We start from the raw sequence: 24,247 nt of genomic DNA, 5'->3' as shown, positions 1-24,247 counted from the left end.
ATGTTGGCTGCCCAGCCACCCAGGGCTGCCCAAGGCTCAGGTAACCAGGGCCAGGCAAGGCTTGTGCTGCCACCAGTGGCAGCAGCAGAGGTGTGATGGGGCGTCACCCTCCCCTGATCACTGGGTCACCTCCCACCCCTGAGGGCTCCTGGACTGTGAAAGAGGGCAGACCAGGCTGAGGGACACCCCCTCCAGTGCATGAATTTTCATGTACCGGGCCTCTAGTTGCACATAAATAAAATTGTGATAGAAATGTAGCATCATATTATATAATTAGTTTTATACTATGCTTTCTTAATTCACACTATGTGCAGAGTATTTTCCTATATCCTTGAAAAACATGACTTTATAAAAAATGGTTGTAGAGCACTCCATGCACACATATTTCTTAGAAATTAATAATCATTTTATTTTTTATTAATATACTTATTTCTAGAAAGAGTAATACATTTCCATGGTTTGAAATAGTCAAAAGTCTCCTATCCCAGAGGGAAGATGAAGATGGGTGGGGGGTGGGTGGAAAGAGATCAACCAAAGAAATTGTATGCATATATGCATAACCCATGGACACAGACAATGGGGTGTTAAGGGCCTGGGGCAGGGACAGGGTGGGCTAGAAGGAGTCAATGGGGGGCAAAGGAGGACATATGTAATACTTTCAAAAATAAAAATTTAATCTTTTTTTTAAGTCTCCTTTCTAACCTCTGACTCCTGGTGACCAGTTTCCCTTCCTGAAGTTAAAATGATACCTAATTTTGTTGTAAAGATAAAGGCCCACAGGTGGAATGGGTGATACTTGCTCTCTAGAAATGTATACTTTACACCAACCCTGTATGAAACCATTCTTTTTCTTTTAACATTTATTGGCTTGGAAGACTAGAACTGTTTTCTCCAACTAAGAATGAAGTTTGAGCATCTTTTTCATAATTCATTAGCCCATTCTGCATCTTCCATCACAAATTAATTGTCTATTCCTGGCCTTTGCCACAAAGGACCCTTTAAAAATATTTTTCTTAGCTTTCAGGATTATGGTCAAGAGTTATCCCACGTCACGTCAAAGTGGGGCCTTCTCCAAACAGCAGGGCTCAAGTTCAGATCCTTTAATTACATCATCAGTGAAACCCCACTTCTCTGCACTCATATTTAGTTTTAATGAGATTTCTAACAATGCTTGAGATTTCTTTCTTGAGGTCTACTCTGACCTGCTGACCGGGAAATAGAGTGAGAGCCCAGGATTTTGCTCAGAGAAACCATGAAGATGACATAAGGCTGGTTGTTCTGTAATGTTCTCTCTTCCAGGCAGGCTATACAGCCTGGAGCCCATTACCCAACCTTCCAAGTCTTAGTCACTCTCATTCTCAGGCATTGCTCACCTCCACACCTGGTCCCACCCACCAGTCTGTCTCTGAAGTCTGGAAGGCCCTTCCAGCCCAGCTACCCCTCCTCATCCAGCCTGTCCAAGTGCCCCTCTTCTATGCACAGGGGCACAGAGGGTGCATGTCTATCATCCAGACATGTGCAGTTCAAGAATATGTCTACCCCTTCTCCTCACCACCCCCCCCCCAAAAAAAAAAAAAAAAAAAAAAAAACTCTGTAGTTCCCAGAAGCATGCCCACACTGAAATCAGTGCACACACACCTGCTCCATTCACTTCCCAATCGGACCACGGCTCGCCACAGCCTACAGAATACAAGTCACTTCCTAAATACTGAAATGACATTCCAGGCTCTCCCCGGCACCTCCCTTTCCAGGCTTAGACCACTCACCTGTTTCTTCTCACAGCTATGTGCAGTCCTCACACACCCAGGTCTGTCCCAGATACAGGCTGCCTAACGCTGCTCTCCTCTGAGCCTTCACCACTCGTCACTTATATGCATCCTCCCCAACCCTGGGTGAATTCCAACCGCAATCTTGTCCTGACAACCCGTTTTTCCTTCAATACCCCATCACTTAATATTTCTGCTCCTGATGCCACCCAGCAAACTCCACCCTCTATTACGAGCGTGCAATGGGGAGCTCTGCTTATATTAGATGATTAGCTTATGTTAAGTGATTTTTATCTTTTTTTCTTGGCAGATGTGACACTGCTGTTTCCTGGATCCTTGTACACAGAGAAGATGCATACTAGCCAATGCCGATTGGATCGGAGTGCACTGTTGACTTTTTCTCTTTTTTCTCACCCTCACCTTGATGAACAAACTTTCCCCTCGCCCTCCACTCAGTCTTCTGCTAGCCCCCCACCCACTCCCGCCCTCACTGCCCCCGCCGCCCGAGGCTCTCCCACGCCCACACTACTCACCGCCACGGGACCTGGGAAGCTGATAACCTTGATCCCAGATGGAAGCGTTAGACGGGGCGGGCGGGCTCAGCCTCCGAGGCCAGCGCGGCAGGCTGCACCGGCAGGACTAGCTCCCTCCCCCGCACGGCCTCCCGCACCCGCCTCCTCTTTGTTCTCTAACTCCAGGGTGCCCGGCTTCGGGGCTGTGCTTGGAAACACGTGGGGCCCTTCCAACTCAGAAATTCAGGTGTAATAATCCACGGAGCAGCCTGGCTCTGGGAATCTTGAACATCCGCGGGTGCGTCTTGTGTTTGAAATCCTGGCGCATCTGGTCTTCTCGACCTGATTTCCAGCTTCTCTCTCGGGCGCCGGGGGAGAAAAGAAAGGAGCGGGACCCACGCCCGCCCCACCCCTTTCGGGGGCGCGGCCGACCCGCCCTCGGGCGTGGTCTCCAGCAGGTGCCGGGATAAATCCCGGAGCCTCGTGGGGCTGCCAGCCAGCGCCCCGGTGCCCGAGGAGGACGAAGAGGCTTCTCCGCGCGCAGCGAGGGCAGCGTGTCCCGGGTGAGTTGGCGAAGTCCGGGTCCAGGGACGGGGCACGACCTCCAGGGGGAGTGGCGCCCGAGGCTCCCCAGCCCGCAGCGCCCGGGGCATAGTGCTGGGGGTGTGTGGGGGGGTGTCGGGGGGGGAGGGCGCGGCGAGTCTGAAAGAGCGTCCCGCATCGGAGGCCAGGCGGCACCCAGCCCCGCGGGGGTGAGCTGCTTGCCTCCTTCCCCAACCCGGAGCAGAGGGCAGGGGGACTCCCTGGTCCCCTCTTCGGTCCATTCAGCCTAGGTGCCCTGCTCTCCGCTGCTGGATGCATCTTCCTCTCCCTCCCCAGCGCCCCAACACCCCCTGGCCCCTCACCCGTCCCCTTACCAGGACCCACTTGCTGCTGCCCCCTGGCCTGTGAAGTATAAATCACCTGTTTCCAGTGCACCAGCTTAGTTCAGCTTGGACTAGGAAGCATAGGATGGAGACACCAAAGAAGTCTTCAGCCTGATTAAATTTAAATTTTCGTTTTAAATGTTTTAATCGATTTAAAGAGAGAGAGAGAGAGAGAGAGAGAGAGAGAGAGAGAGAGAGAGAGCCACCTGCCGCCTTCCGCACGCCCCCTACCGGGGATCGAGCCTGCAACCTGGGCATGTGCCTCAACCAAATGGAACTGGCAACCTTTCTTTCAGTGCACAGGACCATGCCCAACCAACTGAGCCACACCGGCCAGGGCCAGCCTTACATTTAATATGCAGTCATTTCCTAAGGAAGGAAGAGTCTTTACACTAAAATGGAACTTTATATTTTAGTGCTTTACTTTTGTTTGTAAGCATACTTACTATAGCCATCTTTTAATTGGTATATCCAAGGATCAATAATTTATATGCTAGAAGTAACACCAGGCATAGCTCTGATATTTATTTTGCTGCCATTATGTGCCTATCACTGTTCTACCAAAGCCTGTAACCTGGCAGGCCCTGAAATCTGGCCCCGCTCCTCTTGTCCCATCCCACCCCCAACCTATGCATCCTGAGAGGGCAATGAGGACCTTCTTTTTCCCCCAGAAGGTCTCATATGTGGTAGTATTGACTGTATAACCATATTACACCCCTTAATAGTTTACCTGCATTAACTTATTTAATTTTTATGGCTTTTCTTAGGAATTACATAGTGGTGTGCCTAAAAGGGGCATGGATGGCCTGGTATTGGCTTTCTTGTGGAAGGAGTGTTGGCAGTGCCTAGGCTGCTACCTGGGGAGGGTGCCTGGGGTGTCACATTACTGTAGAAAGTCTGACCCTCATCCTTGCAGGTCTGCAGGTACACACCCCATGACTATCTATCTATATAAAGCCTAAGCAACTATCGCAACTGAACGGATGACCAAACAGGCTGTGTGGGGCAACCAGGCTGGCAGGGGGGTTAGTGAGGGGTGACCAAATGACTGAACAGCAGGCTGCATGGGGGACCAGGCTGGCAGGGGTGGCAGTTGGGGGCAACCAGGCAGGCAGGCAGGTGAGCGGTTAGGAGCCAGCAGTCAAGGATTGTGAGAGGGATGTCCAAACCCGGCAGTCAGACATGCCCAGAGGGGTCCCAGATTGGAGAGGCGACCCTCCCTGCCCCATGCACAAATTTCGTGCATCGGGCCTCTAGTCCTATATAATAAAAGGCTATTATGCAGATCAGTGGAACAACTGGTCACTATGACGTGCACTGACCACCAGGGGGCAGATGCTCGATGCAGGATCTGCTCCCTGGTGGTTAGTGCGCCAGAAGCTGGGCTCATGGCTGGCAAGCACAGCAGTGGTGGTGGGAGCCTCTCCTGTCTCTGCAGCAACACTATGGATGTCTGACTGTCCTCAGGGACTCCCGGACTGCGAGAGGTTGCAGTCCTGGCTGAGGGAACCCCCTGAGTGCACATATTTTGTGCACTGGGCCTCTAGTTTTATATAAGAGTCTGAATACCGCTGTTCACCCATCAGGTACCTTCTTTCCAAGTCCTGTAGGGCCTGGGATGCCCAAGCAATTATCCAAGCTATTCTGTGAAAATAAATTTGAACAAAGATGCCAGAGAGTGTGAAGGCCATTTCATTCCAAGGATGGTGAAACTCAGAGTGCCACAGAAGAAACCACTCTTTGTTTAACCAGAATATCTATGCCCCTCACTGCCAGCATTCTTATTCCCTGGTCACACAGGTAAAACCTACCTTAAGGCTTAAACTCTTCTGTCCCTCTACTGGGTGAGCTACTCCCAGATCTGTCTACCTCTCACCATTCATCATATGGATATCCACTCAAATGTCCATTCCTGGCAAATCTCTCCTGTTGCTTCTGACCTTCACCACAATTTAATTTCTATTCTCTATAGCTCCCTGCACTTTTCTTTATAAATCTACCAGAGGCCCAGTGCACAAATTCATACACTGGTGGGGTCCCTCAGCCTGGCCTGTGCCCTCTCGCAATTCGGGACCCCTCGGGGGATGTCGGACAGCCGGTTTGGACTGCTGGTTTCCCCCAATCCCCAGGGATAGGGCCAAAACTGGCAGCCCAACATCCCCTGAGGGATGTAAGAGTATACCAAGCAGTAGGTGGCCCAGGAGGAGCCATCTGTGAGCCCAGCATCTGGCACCTGTCAGTTAGCTGAGCAGTGCTCTCACTGCGTTGAGCTTCTGCCCCCTGGTAGTCAGTGCGAATCATAGTGACTGGTCAAATGGTCATTTGGTTGCTTAGGCTTTTATATAGAGAGATAGATGGATTGTGATGATGTATAGCAGTCATGGTGAACCTATGACACGCGTGTCAGAGGTGACACGTGAACTCATTTTTTTGGTTGATTTTTCTTTGTTAAATGGCATTTAAATATATAAAATGAATATCAAAAATATAAATCTTTGTTTTAGTATGGTTGCAAATATCAAAAAATTTCTATATGTGACACGGCACCAGAGTTAAGTTAGGGTTTTTCAAAATGCTGACACGCCGAGCTCAAAAGGTTCGCCATCACTGATGTATAGGGTGTCCCAAAATCCACGCAAGATTTGCAATCTTGCGTGGATTTTGGGACACCCTATATTTATTCACTTAATGTCTATCTCTTCAACTAGATCCTTAGCTTACCAGGCCAGAGAATACGGGAGGCTGCCCATCCCCTCAGCCCTAGTGCCCAGCATCAATGCTCAACAAACATAATAAATGAACATCTGGCCCTGCCTTAGCTAGCACAGGGACCTTGGATAAACTGCATACACGTTGTTTCTGATCCTCAGTCACAAGAAACTACAGTTTTGGTCACAATCATTTCTGAAGGGGGCAACCACGATCCATACATGATTCTATCCACTCATAGTCATTAATAGTAATTAGTTTATCCTCAACCAGACTGCAAAGTGAGGACCTGCTGTTCTTTCATGGACATTGTCTGCCCTCCTCTGTCTCTTCTCTACAGCTCCCCACTCAGGGCAACCTCCCATCCCCACCACAGCACGCCCCCTGCTAAACACATCTTCTCATCCTGGAGGAAATCAGACCTTTCTCTTTTCTTCAGTGGGTTGTTATTAAAGCATGTTATAAACTCATTCCACTGAAGTGCAAGTAACTGATAACGGGATGTAAGTGCAGAGCCCCGTATGCGCTTGTCGGGAGGAGATTTGTTATTCTTTCACCTTGTTGGCGAGCAGCACCATGAATCTGAAAAACATGATAACATTTGTAAAGCACTGTGAGCCAGAATGGGTCAAGCACGTGACATACATTTTTTTTTTTCATCTGCAAAACTACTCTATGCCACAGGACCAGTAAGTAGAGATGAGGAGACCTCGACCAGAGAGGCTATGGAGTCTGCCCCAGGTTTCACAGCCAGGCAGGGGTAGGACAGGACTGGAATCCAGATCTGTCTCTCACTGATGTCCAACAACCATTAGGTCTGAGTGGTAAATGATAGGGCGCAGGGACCCAGAGCTGATGGTGAATTCATCAGAAAAGGTTTAGAACAGAGGTTCTCAACCTGTGAGTAGCAACCCCTTTGGCGGTTGAATGACCCTTTCACAGGGGTCGCCTAAGACCATCCTGTATATCAGATATTTACATTACGATTCATAACAGTAGCAACATTACAGTTATGAAGTAGCAATGAAAATAATTTTATGGTTGGGTCACAACATGAGGAACTGTATTTCAAGGGCCAGAAGGTTGAGAACCACTGGTTTAGAAGGTCTAATTAGTCTTCTTAAAATACATTATGCAAATAGGGTTTTACATTTTTCTCCTTTTTTTTTTTTTTTTTTTTGGCTTGCTCAAAATCACACCTTTTATTTATGTATTTATTTTTTAAATAATTAAATCTTTATTGTTCAGATTATTACAATTATTTCTCTTTTCTCCCCCATAGCTCTGCTCCACCCAGTTCCCACCCCGCCCTCTGCCCTCACCCCCCCGCCCCCACTGTCCTCATCCATAGGTGCATGATTTTTGTCCAGTCTCTTCCCACATCCCCACCCCTTACCCCCCCCAAGAATAGTTAGTCCACTAGTTAGTCCATTCCCTTTCTATGCCCCTGATTCTATTATAATCACCAGTTTATTCTGTTCATCAGATTATTTATTCACTTGATTTTTAGATTCACTTGTTGATAGATGTGTATTTGTTGTTCATAATTTGTATCTGTACCTTTTTCTTCTTCTTCCTCTTCTTAAAGGATACCTTTCAGCATTTCATATAATACTGGTTTGGTGTTGATGAACTCCTTTAGCTTTTCCTTATCTGTGAAGCTCTTTATCTGACCTTCAATTCTGAATGATAGCTTTGCTGGATAAAGTAATCTTGGTTGTAGATTCTTGGCATTCATCACTTTGAATATTTCTTGCCACTCCCTTCTGGCCTGCAAAGTTTCTGTTGAGAAATCAGCTGAGAGTCGTATGGGTGCTCTCTTGTAGGTAACTGACTGTCTTTCTCTTGCTGCTTTTAAGATTCTCTCTTTGTCTTTTGCTCTTGGCATTTTAATTATGATGTGTCTTGGTGTGGTCCTCTTTGGATTCCTTTTGTTTGGGGTTCTCTGCGCTTCCTGGACTTGTAAGTCTATTTCTTTCACCAGGTAGGGGACGTTTTCTGTCATTATTTCTTCAAATAGGTTTTCAATATCTTGCTCTCTCTCATCTTCTGGCACCCCTATAATTCTGATGTTGGTACGCTTGAAGCTGTCCCAGAGGCTCCTTACACTATCTTCGTATTTTTGGATTCATTTTTCGTTTTGCTTTTCCAGTTGGGCGTTTTTTGCTTCTTCGTATTTCAAATCTTTGACTTGATTCTTGCAATCCTCTAGTCTGCGGTTGGAACTCTGCATAATATCCTTTATTTCAGTCAGTGTATGCTTAAATTCTAGTTGGTCCTTTTTCATACCCTCGATGGTCTCACTAGATTTCTTGAGGATCTCACTACATTTATCGGCGGTCTCACCCGTCTTTTTGAGGGTCTTACTAAATTTGTCAGCGGTTTCTAGAAAGTTCTTGAAAACCTTAAAAGTATGGTTTTGAACTCTATATCCAATAGTTTGCTTTCCTCCATTTCTGTCATTTGTGTCCTGTTTCTTTGTCTCCGCATTTTGGCTGCTTCCCTGTGTTGACAGAGTGGCTTCCTGTGCTAGATGTCCTATAGGGCCCAGTGGCTCAGTCTCCCCAATTACCTGAGGAGGACACTCTTGGTGCACCCCCTTGTGGGCTTTGTGCACAGTCTTGTAGTTAAGCCTTGATTGTTGTAGGTATTGCTGGGAGGAATTGACCTCCAGGCCAATTGGCTGTGAGAATCAGCTGTGTCTGCAGTGGGAGAACTTCTGTGCTGAGGACACCCTTCTGGGGCAAGACTTGCTTCAGTGGGGCTTTGGTGCTCACTGAATCTGCCCCCAGAGTGTGACCCTTATGGATCTGAGGAGTTGTAATCTGGATGGTCCCCCTCTGACCACTGGGTACATTGGCTCTTGGATCTAAGGAGGTGCTAATTTAGCCTCTGCCTGAGGCTACCCAGCAGGAGCTACGAAGAGATCTGCAGATTCCCCTTCTTTTTTGGGGGGCGTTTGGAGGTGCCCAGATGAGGCCCAGCTGTGAAGCAATGCAAGCTACTGTGGGGCCTTGGGCCTTCTCTTGGAAGTTCTGGGTCTGTCTGGGCAGCTGCAATTTGTTAGGTAATTTTCAGATTGCAAAGGGCCAGGGCATTCATATGCAAAAGCCTCTGCCACAGCCTGGGTGGGTCGGGATCTCAGGGAATCAACAGGGCGGAGCAAGCAGCTATGGCTGATCCTCAGCCCTGCCCTAAGTGGCCCCGTGTCTCAGTGTCCCGGTAATTGCTGCAAGCACCTCTGAGGGAAAGCCGCCCTCGAGTTCCAAGTTCTGCCCACTGCCAGATAGTCCAGTTTCTCCCCATATGAGTCCTGGGTCCCCAGAGACTTCCCAGAACTGGAGTTCAGAGCAGTCTGGAGCTTGTGACTCCCTCCCGATTCAAAAAGACAGCCGCGTCCTCAGGTACCAGCCCCTTTCCACACGCTCGAGCCTCCGTACCTCTGCACTTTACATCCACAGCTCCTCTGAGTCTCAGTGTGCTTTTCTCTTTTCTTCTAGTTGTAGAATTTCCACTCAGCCAGCCTTCCTGTGGTTCTGGATGATGGCCATTTTGTCTTTTCGTTGTATTTTTGAAGTTGTTGTGGGAGGCAGCAATTTCCGGTGTTTACCTATGCCCCCATCTTGGTTTCTCCTACATTTTTCTCTTGAATCTCATATTTTAAATAGTGACACGTAATTTAAGAACAACAATGCAAATGAGAAAACATGAATCTAAGAGGAGACAGCAATAAAAGCAAAGATGTAGCAGTTATGTCATAAGCTTGATATGGTCAAGACTTTGAACATAAATCAGCCCACAGGGCTCATGATTATTAGGAGAAAAAGTTCACTCTGAGAAATAATGAACGTCTTCTTTGGGTTAAATTTGGGTGTAGTTACAGTTCCTGGTTAATGAACATTTGTTCATGAACAAAGCTGAGTGGGCATGCAGATGTGTGTTGAGCTTGAGCTTGGTGCTGGCCAAGATCCGATCCCAGTGGGCCCCCTCCTTTTTTTAAGTTCAGAGTCTGCTACCAGGAGAGATGTTTAAATCACGCTTCTCAATGTCTTTCACTATTTCAGGAAGTATGAGCTCCATGTAACAAGCAAACTCAGAGGGAGTAGACGCCTAGGTCTTTATATGAGTATGTCTGTCTGTCTTCATAGGTGTCAGTCAGAATATGGCTCCCAACGTGAAGTCAGCAAAGAAAGTATTCGTTTTCTTAGGAAAATCAGTATTTAGTCTTCTGGAGACTATGATTTTTACCTTAATCCCAAAGCCACGGAAGAACGTTGCTGGTGAAATCGTACTCATAACAGGTGCTGGGAGTGGACTCGGAAGGCTCTTAGCCCTTAAATTTGCCCGCCTCGGAGCTGTGCTTGTTCTCTGGGATATCAACAAGGAGGGGAATGAGGAGACGTGCAACATGGCTCGGGACGCCGGAGCCACAAGAGCCTATGCCTATACCTGTGACTGCAGTAGGAAGGAAGAGGTGTACCGAGTGGCCGATCAGGTAAATTTTGGGTGCTTACTCTTTGCTATGGGTAGTAAGAACTCGATGTAAATACTTGGAAATACATCAGTTTCTTTCTCTGTTTGCTTTTCTCAGTGCCAATTTGCCTATCTCCAACATTCCTTTAATTTAAAAATTTGGGGGGAGTGGGAATTAGAATTTTTGCAATATACCATGTTAAGCACCCTGTATGTATTATATATTATAATCCTATAAAGTAAGGCCTATTAGTACCTCCAGTTCACAAATGAGAAAACCAAGACTTAGGAGAGGTAAATAGCTTACCTAAGAAAAAGATAACAAGTAGCAAAGCGACAGCTGGGACATGAGCCTGTTGACTCCTGAGTAGGTACTCTGACCACCACTCTATACTGACTGTGCTGGCCCTTATCACAATATAAGATAGGTGATAGCACCATCTTTGAGGGTGAAGAAACTGAGGCACAGATATATTAACCTGCTCAGGGTTCCAGAGCTACTGCATGACTAAGCCAGGTGTAAACCCACATTTAGTCTAATTTTAAATCCAGCTATTTCCGCTCCACCACAATGCCTTTGATTTGCATGTGTATTTCTCCGAAGTTATCATGAAAAAATCAGAATATTTTATTCATCCTAAAGACTGTTAACCTCAGTTGTTCCTTTAGCGATGACAGAGATGCACATATTTAGGACGCTTTCAGGAAACCAAAGCTCCAATATGCCAATGGTAGGGTTTTCTTAGTTTGTAGAGGGACTAACTTGTTTGCTGACTGTCTCCTTTCCTTATTAAGGATTAATCTGTTTTCATGCTGGCACTAGTATTCTACACATCACTCTCCAGGGCCACTTCTTTTGTGACTCCCAGGGTTCCCTCATTTAGTGAGAAGGGAGGAACTAGACCAGCTTGTGACAAGCAAGCAACCACATTGGAAAGCTCTTGCACAGCAACTATACTGGAAAGTTCTTGCACAGCAACTACATTGGAAAGTTTTTGCACAGCTTCTCTGCTCAAAACTAGTAGAAAGGTTTGCAGGTCACTGGCCATTGAGTGAGTTTGTAACTTTCGTTGGAGTTTGTCTTTACATTTTACACATCTGTTCTACCATCGCCAATCACAGGCTGCCCAGAACAGTCTGGAGACCCAAACTTGACAAGCTAGCAGGGCTCATGCTGGGACTACCCTGCAAAGAGCAGATGTGTCTTTTTCAGAGCTGACCTCACAAATTCAGCCCTTTGTCCTTGAAGCACCAGTCACCTGGCAGGTTGACTTACACTGATTACAAATAACTTCCCTGGCAAGTCTTAAGCAATAACTGGCTTGTGTTCAAACACATCTTCAAATGTGGAACAAGCTAATATGAGGTGCTCCATAAATAGTTCCCACTGCTCCATATCCATAATTCAGTTCTGCCCAAAATGCTCAGCTTCAGAAATGGTCAAACATGGTGCATTTACTAGCCTATTATTCAACTTTTCTTACATCTGGGTCTTGCAGACAATTAAGTATATGCTCTTTTGCATTCAGGAGAAGCAAACTACTTTCCACCTTATAAACCAAGCATTTCCACTTCTTATTCTGGATAGAGGGAAGCTACCTCTATCCAGAGAAATTTTACAAAGTATGCCATAGAGGAGTGATCCAGGTGAACATTGTCAGAGCAGTTTGACAGTGTTTTATCTCCTCTGAGACCCCAATCACCTTGAAAGCTTGTGTCCCTAGAGCATAGTTGGCACTGAAAGTCCGGCCTTGATACCTGGCATCCTGGGTGAGAGGTCATTTGGAACAGTAAACACAAGACCAGCCTGGAGCTATGTAGTTGTCACTTATCCTTAATGTGGCATGTAGAAGTATCCTAACTATCTACTTAATAACTGTGATGCCTTAGACAAGCCAACTCATAATCAATTTTGCTTGACATACCTTTAATTGACTGCATTGGTTCAACAGAAAAAAAAACCCCACCTCATTACAGGCATACTGCTGAGACATTGAGGGTTCAGTTGCAGACCACTCAATACAGTGAGTTGTAATCTTTTTGCTGTTGAAGGGTCTTGCCTTATTTGTAAAAATGAGGTGTGCTTGTATTTGTAGTATCAGTGAATTTTTTGTAAGGTTTATTACTGATTCCAGATGTCCAAGGTCAAACTTCAGGATTGCTTCATCTTTTAAACCACGTGGTCACTGGTAGAAGTTGACTTTAACCTATTGCCCACTATGACTTACAGTGGTGGGAAAGTCAAATCAGCCATCCTGGGCAGTGTGGAGTTAGACACTGACATGCACAGCCTTCCTGTGGGTTCTTATTGTCATAGTGTGGCTATTCAAAAGGTGGGCACAGCTTATGTGCAAGTCTTCCTGGGGCTGAAGAGATTATTGCTACATTCTTACTACAAGGAAGAATAATGAATGCCGGAGAAAAAAAAGAAGGAAGACAGGAAGAAGAAAGAAAGAAAGAAAGAAAGAAAGAAAGAAAGAAAGAAAGAAAGAAAGAAAGAAAGAAAGAAGGAAGGAAGGAAGGAAGGAAGGAAGGAAGGAAGGAAGGAAGGAAGGAAGGAAGGAAGGAAGGAAGGAAAGAAAGAAGGAAGGAAAGGAAGGAAGGAAGGAAGGAAGGAAGGAAGGAAGGAAGGAAGGAAGGAAGAAAACTAAGTATAAAATTAGGATCTGCTGTGTTTTCCCTTAGATGTTACCCCTGAGCCCCTTATAAAACAACACAAACTTACTCTCATCCCAGGATGACCACTCAAGTTACTGTAGGCCCAGTGTCATTGTAGCAAATGTGGCCTATTTGTTCCTCCCTTCACAGATCTTATGCCTAAAAGTTTGGGGGAGGGAGAAGAAAGCCAGCCAGTTGATGAAAACAGGATAGACAGGTTCTGAACCATGATGTGTGTTGAAAGCATGGATATACTGAATATCATACTTCCTCCATTCACTCCCTACACCACCCCATCTCTGTGTCTGCTAGGTCTTGATTTATATGACTCCAGAGGCCCGGTGCATGAATTCGTGAACCAGTGGGGACCCTCAGCCTGGCCTGTGGGATCAGGCCAAAACTGCTCTCCAACATCCCCCGAGGGGCTCTGGATTGCAAGAGGGCGCAGGCCAGGCCGAGTGACCCCATCGGGTCATGATCGATCAGGGTCAGGGAGGGATACAGGAGGTTGGACAGCTGGAGAGGGACAGCAGGAGGGCTCCAGGGCATGTCCAGAGTGTCTTGCTCAGTCCTGAATGGCCAGACCCCAGCAGCAAGCTAACCTACAGGTCAGAACGTCTGCCCCCTGGTGGTCAGTGCATATCATAGCATGCTAAGGTTGAGCAGCCTTAGCATATCATTAGCATATTATGCTTTGATTGGTTGAACGGATGACATATCGACCAGACACTTAACATATTAGGCTTTTATTATATAGGACTAGAGGCCCAGTGCATGAAATTCGTGCACAGGTATGGTCCTGCCAGCTGGGGCCTCCCTTCCCAGCTGCTGGCTGCCAGCTGCCAGCCAGGACCTTCCTTTATTCCATGCCACCCCCTGGTGATCAGTGCACGTCATAGCGAGCGATCAAACTGCCAGTCGGTCGAACTCCCGAAGGGACACTTTGCATATTAGCCTTTATATAGAGAGGTGGCAATAAGGGTGTATGTCCCATCACATTGATTAAAATTATATGCTTCTTAGAGCATAGAACAAAGTTACTACTCACCAAATATAAGAATAGCTCTAAATGTAGAAGGAAAGCAGCATTGCATTGTTGGAATTATCATAAGGCGAGGAAGAAATAAAAAGAAAAGCATCAGACTTGGATCGCTGATGCACTGTACACTCAGCAAAGGAAATAAAACATGCTTTGTTTCCAGACTGCATAAGCTCAGTCTCTTAACAAGGTTTAAGTTGGGGCGCGGGGATTAAACCTAGATCATATAAGAAATTACTATGTTGATGGTGCTGCTCTTGTTACTCAATTCAGGTTAAAAAAGAAGTTGGTGACATTTCCATCCTAATCAACAATGCTGGCATCGTAACAGGCAAAAGGTTCCTCGACTGCCCGGATGAGCTTATGGAAAAGGCTTTTGATGTGAATTTCAAAGCACATTTGTGGGTAATAATTTTTTCTTCTCATAACAAAGATTAGCCTCTAAATAAAGCACAGTCTTCTCAATTTTAGCTTATCCTGGTCTACCCAGTCATCTTCTCCCAATCCAACTCAACCCATACTCCCAGAGCTCGCCAGGGAATCCTACAAAGACAGTCCTTGTGGTACTACTATCATTTATTCACTGCCCTAGGCACCTCAGGCATGAGCCTTAAAACAGCTCCTTGAGATAAGGAATCACAAAAGTTAAAAGACTTACTCAGTCTACACCGCAAGTGACAGCACTTAGACTTTTGTGACCTTATCATTTGCCTAAGCTGCAACTCTTTTGAAAAAAGCGAAAGAGGGCATTCTTAATAAGCAACATTAACCAGGTCTGTTCTGAGCAAACCAAAACATTCGGCCTCCTGACTCAGTACCTACCCAGGGAAAGAAAGGTTCCTACCAATAACCCTGGTGACTGCGTGCTGTGGACATCAAGGGGCACAGCCATGTGCCCACTTTCAGACACTGTGTTTTCCTGGCTGTAGCTGAGACCAATCATATCAGGCCGCCCCATGCCAGGCACGGTCCCTCGTTCTGCCTCTCCCAGCACGTGAGCCCATTTTGTTCCCGCCCCACCCATAGCTCATCCTTCCCTTGTCCAGCTCTGCTTCTGAGAGTGATTATTTGCTGGAGATTTCTGAGATCCCCTCCATTCTCCTCACACCCCTCCACGTGGACTTTCCACTCAACTCTCCTTGCACAGCTTCCAGAGACTGTAGGTTTTCTGTCTCCTAGTTTCACCAAAAATGCCATGGTGGTACTCTTGGGGTTCTCTTTAGTTTTCAGGAGAAAGATGGAAAGATTCAGAACTCAGTGGCCACCATGCTCCTTCAGGAACTACTGCAAGTGGCTTGTGTTGTCTTGTCCCAAATGCCCCTCTGCTGCATTAGCATGAAGTTGTAATATCCCGTCAGAAGGAGGACAAAGACAGTGTCCCTGAAAATCTCCACTCTGGGGCTTTCATGTTCTTTCCCCACCTCTCGGCTTTCCTGGTCACTTTCATGGTCTCCTCTTTCTCTTCTTTCTCTTCCACTTTCTCTTCCACGTGTTTCTGAAATACTGATGTTCCCCTGCTGGCCCTGACCTCCCCTCACGCCCTCTCTGTACCCTTTTTCTGAGCAAGTCCAGTACGTTCTTTGAGTGCTTGCACAGAGTGGGCACTTACTTGCTAGAGGGTCAGAGAGCGCATGGTGACAGGGCTCCCAAGGGGAGTGTTGCCAGGGAGAACTGACTCAGAGCGGACGCCACGGTTTTTATTATGCTGCTTGTTTGGATTTTCCTCCTCTCTGTAAGTGTTAGGTTCCCTCTGAAACTCATTATGATGCAGACAAACAGAGGTTGGTTGACTTTTACAAGAGATTCTTTTTCTCATCTTTATTTATAGTAGGAAACAAATATGAAATATAAATTTATGGAAAAGAGAAAGCAATTTGGCGACAGAAACAGAGTTCAGGGCGTTGGGGCTGCTGGTAGGAAGGGTGCTACGAGCCAGGGGAAGTAGATGATCTCTAGAAGCTGGAAAAGGAAAAGGAACAGATTTTTTTCTAAAGCCTCTGGAGAAAATGTGGTCCTGATCACACATTGATTTCAGCCCAGTGAAACCCTTTTTTTTTACTCTTGTCCTAAAGAATTGTAAGAATAAATTTGTGTTGTTTTAAGCCAAAAAAAAAAAAAAAGAAATGTAAATTTATGAAATAAAATGCAGTTATTCGTATAGGTTAATTATTCCTCTGTTGCAGAATACATCTTCTTCCAAAGCTCATTGCTCTTTCTTTTATCTTCTTTCTCCAAATCCCATATCAAAGGTGAAGGTGTTCTGTGGTCCTCAAACACAGTATCCGTCCCCTCGTTCTAACAGATATTCTCTTTTATGACATGGAACAAAATTAAGAAACTATTATTCAAAGAAGTAGAGATAAATGTAAAACAAAGTGGTATTTTTATACTGAAGCCAACAGCAGCATGTCCTGTAAACTCTGTTAAAAAAAAATTTGAAATTCAAATATGATCCCAGGAGAAAAAGAGCAATATAAATCTAAATAATCTTATTCTTGATTATAATCTAAATAATGATATCTTTTCCTTTCTGGATTGTGGCTGCCATAACTAAGATTCTCCTGTATTGCTTCAATTATTGTCTTAATATTGTGTTTTGAAAAATCAAATATGAGCAAAATGTAAGTTTGAGTAAATTATTTGTAATAATATTGGTATGCCATGCGGAAAATATTGATTTCATAGGTGAAACAAGTTAAGATGGTTACTTTCCAGATACTTAAGTTTTTATATTGCAGTGCCTTCAGGTATTTTTGTGAGCTTAAAAAAATTTTTTTAATCACAATGATCATATAAACATCTGAAAAAGAGTAAAATGTGGTATAAAATATTAAAAGTTTTATTTTGCTCATCTTAGACTTATAAAGCCTTTCTACCTGCTATGATCGCTAATGCGCATGGACACTTGGTTTGCATTTCAAGTTCAGCTGGATTATTTGGAATAAATGGGCTGGCAGGTAAGAAAAGTGTAATATTTTACATTTGCACATTTTCCCTAGCTCTAACTTACATAATAGTTCTGAGTAATCAGCATTGACCTGATGCACCAATAATAAAGATAAAAAATTAAGAAGTATATTTAATAAGGGAAGTGGTTGAGAACTACATCATGCATCAAAACTGCCCATCAGATATACCTACCGGAAGTTGAAGTATGCACTTTGGAATCATTAGGTTTTACATAGTCCCCTGGGTTTAAAAATGAGAGAGAGAGAGAGAGAGAGAGAGAGGGGAGACACCTTACTGATGACTGTTTTTACATAAGTGATTAGCATAGTCACCATCCCCAAGATTCATCTGGTACTGTTTTCAGGTTGGTAAAAATGACCACTCTGCCTTCTGACGTCTCCCCCTGCTGTCAGTTTGGAGATAATTTCTCCACCCCAAGAAACCTAAACTTCACCTCTTTGCTTTTCCACTGATTGGAAGACTTAAAGGAAGTGGTTGCCACTTCCCTCTCCTTTGCAGCTGACTTGTCATTAGCAGTGGGGAGGGGGCAAAGAGATAGACCAAGATCTTCAGTGAAGGCAGCCCAACTCAGGAGGGGGCTCCCGGAGGAGCAGAAGTCTTGTCCTTCCCTACCAGGGCGTCCCCAGGAGCAACATGCCATGTACTGACGCAGATCCCGGAGACTCGGGCATCAGAAGCCCTAGCTGCGATACTCGGATAACTTTGGCCAACCTTCCCGTGAGGCACTTCCTGATGCTTTGGAGCTGAGCCACTTAATCCAAGATTCACAGTACCAGTCTAGGCCCAGCTCATCTCAATTAGGTGAAGCGGTTTTCCAGAACCACCAGTCACCCAAAATATGTTCAGTCTGTGCACATCTCCCTGTACTCTGTCATTCTCGGAAATCATCGCATGTTAGCATTACCTCTCTCGTATATGTCTGGTCAATGATGAAACTCAGAAATAATGCAGGTATATTTACAGCTTCTGTTCATCTTTTTTCTGACACCGTACCTCTCTATCTTCAGAAGGATTCTTCCATCCCCAGCTGGCCTTAGAAACAAGCGTAAGCCTTTTGTAAATCCCTCCGTGGGGGTCTTGGCTCCCCAGCATCAGAATCACCAAGGGTGTTATTTGTCTCCAGGGTTGAGGGACTCAGTGAGCTGCATTTGGACCAAATGACTCAGATGATCCCAAAAGCGGCTCAGGACTCCTCTCCCCTCCCTCTTTCTATGGTCTTACCTGCCTTCTTGAGCTGCAGCGGGCCTGACATCCCCACGCCTGGCACTCATTTCCTGGCTTTTGCCAGTTGTGGTAGCTGCTTCTGAACAGAGCAAGTATGTTTACCTTGTTTGACTGTGTGAGGCAAAGGGAAGGAGGAGCTCAATTACACGCCTTTTCTACTCCAAACTTTTCCATGCAGCAGATTGAAAATCCAGGTGTTTACTTGAAGTGAGAGTGATTGAAGACAGCAAGCTCAAAATGGACAAGCTACAGAGTCCTTCGTTTTTCTTCTGAAAGTGGGAGAAAGAACTAGAGTTGGAAGAAACTTTGATCTGAGTATCATGACCCAGGCTGCCTTCTCTTGCCTAGCCTACTGCATCGCTTACTATATTTCCTCTTTTACGTGCCTTCCTGCCCCAATTGGGTTGAAATTCTTTGGGCCTAGATGCACATGCCATGTGCCCCATATAACAGCTAGCACATGTCTGACCATTTATAACGTGGAAGTAAAGGCTAGGAGTGTGACTGTAGGAGGCTCTCCAGCATCCACTCAGTCTTTATCAACTGAACTTTGTGTGACCATGTACCTCCCCACTCAGTCTGCACTTCTTCCAGTCGGAGTGGACCAACACACGAAACAAGAACTCTGAAATCGTTGTCTGATTTTCTGTTGGCTAGTGTTATGAGGAGACTTAATGCAATGCCATTTTTAAAACTTCAGAAGGTACATCAGCGTTGTTTGTCTTTTTCAGATTACTGTGCAAGTAAATTTTCAGCGTATGGATTTGCTGAATCTATTTTTTTCGAACTATTTGCCCAGAAAATAAAGGGGATCAAAACCACTATTGTGTGCCCATTTTTTATAAACACTGGAATGTTTGAAGGTTGTACTACTGGGTAAGTATATCCTGTAAGATCAAAGAAACTGCATTTTAAAAAATAATCGCCTCTTTTATTTTTTCTATCTGTTTATTTATTTATTTTTTAAATTTATTTATTTTTTTGGTATAGCAAAGATGGAGATTTATTGAAGAACAAGTACAGACTCCCACGTAGGGAGAGGGAAAGGGTCCCCTATTTATTTTTTTTATTTTTACTTTTTTAAAGCCTCACCTCAGGACATACTTAGAGAAGGAATCAAACTGGCAACTTTTCGGTGCACAGGGCAACACTCAACCAACTGAGCCACTCGGCTGGGCTTTTCTAACTGTTTTCTTAAAGTTGTTTAAAAATGTATTTCTCTCGGATTCAGCATGATTTATGAATGGTCTCAGAATTTATTTTTTACTCAGAAATGCTTATATTTAAGATGTTGGGTTTAATGTGAATGGTTTATCAAAGCCGTGTCTCACTCGCAGCCACCCTGTAGCCTGGATCTGCTCACCTGTCTCCCCAGCACTCAATCACATTCCTTTTCTGCCACCCAACTCCCTCCTCCCCTCATCCCTGATTCCACAGGAGGACTGAAAATCACTTAAAGGGACACAAATTCCCCATTCTGCATCTCATGGAGATGACAGGAAATTCGTTTTTCAAAGACTTGCTTTATACTAATAGATCGTTTATTTAATGTGGTTTTACTTATATGCATATTATACATCAGTGTATTCGTTAGAATCATCATTTTCCATTTCAAATTCCAGTTATTACCATGTTGATAATCAGGGAGTAAATATAGAAGTAGATAAAATCTGGGAGGGAATGAAGCAAATAAATGATAATGTCTTACAGTCTTTTTATGCTTAATGTGCAAGAACTGTTTTTATTAATTTGTTAATTTTGGTTGTTTTTGTTTTTGTCTTTTTCTTTTTCACTCCCTAGCTGTCCTTCTCTGTTACCGATTCTGGAACCAGAGTATGTAGTCAGAAAGATAGTAGATGCTATCCTGCAAGAAAAAGTGTACTTGTATATACCAAAGTTTATATACGTCCTGATGTTTTTAAAAAGGTAACAATATCAGTCAGCTTCTATGACTTCTCTAATGTACCGATCAACAACTTTCCCCAAATCCTACCAGGAGAAGCCTCACCCGCAGAGTCCCCGGCGCTGGAAACAGTGCAGGGCATTTGCACATACTGTGCCCCCTCTTAGATGAAACATTCCTTCCCTGGCCTTCCAGAATATCCCAAACGGCTTCAATGCATACTCTTCTAGCATCTGAGCCTGGCCTCCTCAGACATCTCACCGCTGCATGGCACACTGATTTGTGAGATCCTTGGATTATCGGCTGCCTCCCCACTGAGCCGTCAGTTCCTGGAGATCAGACGCCAGTTGGTTTCTGCTCACTCTGGTGTGTTTTCAGCTCCAGGGGAGAGCTTGACAAAAAAAAAAAAAGGTGCCCTTCCTGCATAAGCAAAAGTCTTTTCTCTGTAGCTAATTGTATCTACTTTATACAATTAACCAAAAATCATTCTTCCATGCCTTCATTTCCTCAGGCTTCACCTAGCACAGGAGTGGTGACTGATCCAACTGCTAAGGTGTGGGGTGGGGCAAAGGAGTCTATGGCAAGGAGATTGAGGTCTGGAGTTATAATCCTGCTGTGTACTAAGCCTGTGACTCTGAGCATGACCTTTATTCTCCAGGTCCAATTTCCTCATTTACAGTGCAGAAATCAGTGCTTGTTGCAGCTTGTGAATGAGTGAACGTAATGACTTTACTGGGCAGCGTGCGTGTTCACAGGACAGTGCCTCCACTTGCCTAACAGAGGTTAATGCCAACTGTAAAGAACTTGGGATTTACTTTTTCTAATTTTTGAAATAATTATAGAGTTGATATTTACTTATGTAAACTCCGGATTGAGGGTGGGGTCTGCATAATTCCTGAGAAGGCTTTGAAAGCATGAAGAAGGGGATCACAGCACGCACTCCTTCCAACATCCCACAAGCATTAGAGGGTGCCTGGTGTGTGCAGGCATTGCTGACGACCCTAGGATTGGGGGTTACAGCAAAGGATAAGAGAGACAAGAGTCCTTGCCCTTGTGGAAATTATCTTCCTAGACCAGCGATGGCGAACCTATGACACGCGTGTCAGAGGTGACACGCGAACTCATTTTTTTGGTTGATTTTTCTTTGTTAAAGGGCATTTAAATATATAAAATAAATATCAAAAATATAAGTCTTTGTTTTACTATGGTTGCAGATATCAAAAAATTTCTATATGTTACACGGCACCAGAGTTAAGTTAGGGTTTTACAAAATGCTGACACGCTGAGCTCAAAAGGTTCGCCATCACTGTCCTAAGGGGTAGGGATCAGGGAATAAACAAAAAATAATAAAGTAAAAGAGAAGATATGCTAGGAGGTCATAAGTGCTACAAAGAAATAGGAAGCAGGAAAAGGAAATTCCAGAGTGGTAGGATCGGGGGTGCAGGTTGAGGTCTAGTTTTCAGTATGGTACTCAGGGGAGGTCTCCTGGAAAAGGTCACATTTACTAGAGACCTGAAGCTGGGGAGGGCAGGAACCGCCTGGGTTTCTTGGGGTGCCCCCCCAAGGGACAGCACAGGTCCTTTACTTTATCCCCCCCCCCCTTAGCTCAGGGGTCAGGTTTCCTGGGCCTGCTCTGTTTACTGCCCCTCTCCTCGCTCTGCAGTGTGAATGTCAGCATCCGCAGGGTCAGAGTGCTGCGTCAGGAGGGGCGCGTGGGGGTGGAGAAGATGAACAAGTTCTTAGTTGGAACTTGCCCGCCATCTGAGGAGCTATTGCATCTAATCCTCACAGTAGGCCCAGGAAGAAAGATGAATGGCCTCATTTTACACTGGAAGAAACTGAGGCCCCCGAGCTCAGCAACTTGCCTGCGATGACATCGTACATGACAGAGCTGGGTTTCAAGCCAGGCTCATCTGACTCCACGAGACGTCCCTGCTTCCAGCCCATCATTACATCGTGTAGGGCAGCTTTGGAAATGGACGTGGGAAGTCAGTTGAATGACGTAAATAAAGCAGAGGGAGGGGTAGAAACCCTGGGCTGGTGTCCTCCCACATGTAGACAAGCCCCGGGTGACACTGGGGCATGCATAGCAGTGTGCGCATGCGTGAATTCTCCCGCGACAGGTCGGTGGCACTGCTGTCGAGCTGTGCTGTCAGGATGCTTTTATGAATGATAACCGAGAAAGTTTTCTCTTGGTTTCTCTGTAGTGTCCTGCCCACCAAGTTGCTACTGCTCATAGGTGAATATGTGGGTGCCTTCAATTTTATGGATGGCTTCGTTGGAAAGAAAAAGAACTGAAGACCAACTCTATGGCTGATGTCATCTAAAACCCAACATTACATACTGCTTATTTCAATGAAGGGAAGGGTTTTTGTCTGACAGAATATATCGGGAGATGAAAAGTACCATTCGTGTTCTTCTATCTGGACTGGAATATTCAGCCAATACTTTTGAAAATAATGTTGCCATCCGGTTTTTTGTCGAGTGCTTTTATTTATGATGAATAAAAACAGCTCATTTTTGTCATCTCTGCTTACAGTAGGCGTGAGAGAGAGAGAACCCTCTCACGTGATGCGTGTTTAGCGGGAGTGCCCTCTTTCCAGAGGACACACAATTCTAGATGTCCTGTCACCTTGCTCTTCACCTTAACCTTTTTGAACCTCTGTGTGCTCCCTGGTGTAGAAAAAGCCAGCCTCCCGTGTCCATCTTTCCAAAGCAGCCACACAAATGCTTGCTTCTCCATGCCCCAGATGCTCACAGAGTAAGTGCCAATCCGGCTGCAGGTACATCGGGGGCCGCTGTGAGGGAGTCTGACCGTCCATTCCCTGAAATCCCTGGTAGACAGCGACCCTACGTCAAACTCTGAATGGGACCACATTTTTCTTCCTGAAAGAGGTCAAAGAATGGGTGCTTCTCACTCTGAAAGGGACATTCTACTGAATTAGAGAAACTGCTACCTATTAATCCAGAAGACACATTCATGTGGTTAGTTTCATTTAGTATTTCAGGTTGGGATTCATGTTGAGATGTTCTTCCATAGGGTGGACTATTTTATGCGTTTGCACTCATCAGTGCTGCCTTCATTACAGTTTAATCCAGCCGTGGGCAAACTACGGCCCGCAGGCCGGATCCGGCCCGTTTGAAATGAATAAAACTAAAAAAAAAAAAAAAAGACCGTACCCTTTTATGTAATGATGTTTACTTTGACTTTATATTAGTTCACACAAACACTCCATCCACGCTTTTGTTCCGGCCCTCCGGTCCAGTTTAAGAACCCATTGTGGCCCTCGAGTCAAAAAGTTTGCCCACCCCTGGTTTAATCAACTGGCCAACTGCATGCATGGTTTGGAGATTTCACCATAAAAGGAAGATTAAGCAAAATGTGGTCATTACCATACCCTGGAACTCCTTCCCAAGCTGGATGGGGCACCTGCCTTGCAAGAAAAGCAGCAGCCTTTGTCTCTGACTTCCTTTTGTGTGGGGAACAGGAAAGGATGAGAGGTACCTTGGGTCACCCTGTGAGAGTCCAAAGAAAAGAGTTTAAATATCTTGGGGGTAAGTTGCTCTTAGAGCAATAGGGATGTGGAGTCTGGAGTCCACTGTGGACTGGTTTATCTTGAGCTGTCCGTAGGATTCCGACAATGCTGCTCCTGTATTTCCTTTCCATTCAGAAAGTCTTTTTTAAAAACAAAAACAAAAACAAAAAACTTGTTTTGTGATCATAAAAATGATAGCTAATATTTGTTGTGCCTGGCACGAATCTCAGCACTTTATACACATGATTTCATCAAAGAGGAATATTGCATCATTACTCAGAGAATAATAAAGCTGTTTGGTATGTGCCAAAGAAGAAAGGGCATCTTATTTCACAAGAGTGACATCCTACTCGACTGGAGATGTGTACTGAGAGGATCAAAAGGCCCCCTGACTAACCAACTGAAGTTCCAAATCCTTGGTTAACAAGGTTAATTAACAGAGAGGCACAATATTGCTCCTCTATTACAATTCCAAAAGCGTATCTTCTAGGGGCCTGTCTATTTAGTTGAAGCATAAAGAAGAGACTCTTA

General features: G+C 45.1%; 1 protein-coding gene and 1 long non-coding RNA gene across 9 annotated transcripts in view; one reads left to right on the top strand and one right to left on the bottom strand.

Annotated features, from left to right (window-relative positions):
- Positions 1-2,642, bottom strand: part of LOC118670858 — a 37,344-nt gene extending 34,702 nt beyond the window's left edge. The window contains exon 1 of the long non-coding RNA XR_004972483.1: positions 2,300-2,642. This is a non-coding gene — a long non-coding RNA (uncharacterized LOC118670858). The remainder of the gene's footprint in view (positions 1-2,299) is intronic.
- Positions 2,643-2,697: 55 nt separating this feature from the next.
- SDR16C5 (short chain dehydrogenase/reductase family 16C member 5) lies at positions 2,698-22,706 on the top strand. 8 transcript variants are annotated; one of them, XM_036338277.1, is made up of 8 exons: positions 2,701-2,841; positions 10,062-10,408; positions 14,357-14,488; positions 16,941-17,040; positions 19,009-19,153; positions 20,078-20,203; positions 21,972-22,138; positions 22,388-22,706. In XM_036338277.1, exons 2-8 carry the CDS (start codon positions 10,076-10,078, stop codon positions 22,417-22,419), a joined length of 1,035 nt encoding a protein of 344 aa, XP_036194170.1. In that variant the 5' UTR covers positions 2,701-2,841; positions 10,062-10,075; the 3' UTR covers positions 22,420-22,706. The 8 variants fall into 8 exon arrangements, with proteins under 8 accessions (XP_036194171.1, XP_036194170.1, XP_036194168.1 ...); XM_036338275.1 differs by having other exon boundaries at positions 21,972-22,182; XM_036338280.1 differs by having other exon boundaries at positions 2,727-2,841; positions 10,175-10,408; positions 21,972-22,182.
- The last annotated feature ends 1,541 nt before the right edge of the window (positions 22,707-24,247 follow it).

The sequence above is a fragment of the Myotis myotis genome, unplaced genomic scaffold (assembly GCF_014108235.1).
Source record: "Myotis myotis isolate mMyoMyo1 unplaced genomic scaffold, mMyoMyo1.p scaffold_m19_p_16, whole genome shotgun sequence".
Taxonomy (NCBI): Eukaryota; Metazoa; Chordata; class Mammalia; order Chiroptera; family Vespertilionidae; genus Myotis; species Myotis myotis.
This window is presented reverse-complemented; position numbering and strand designations above follow the sequence as displayed.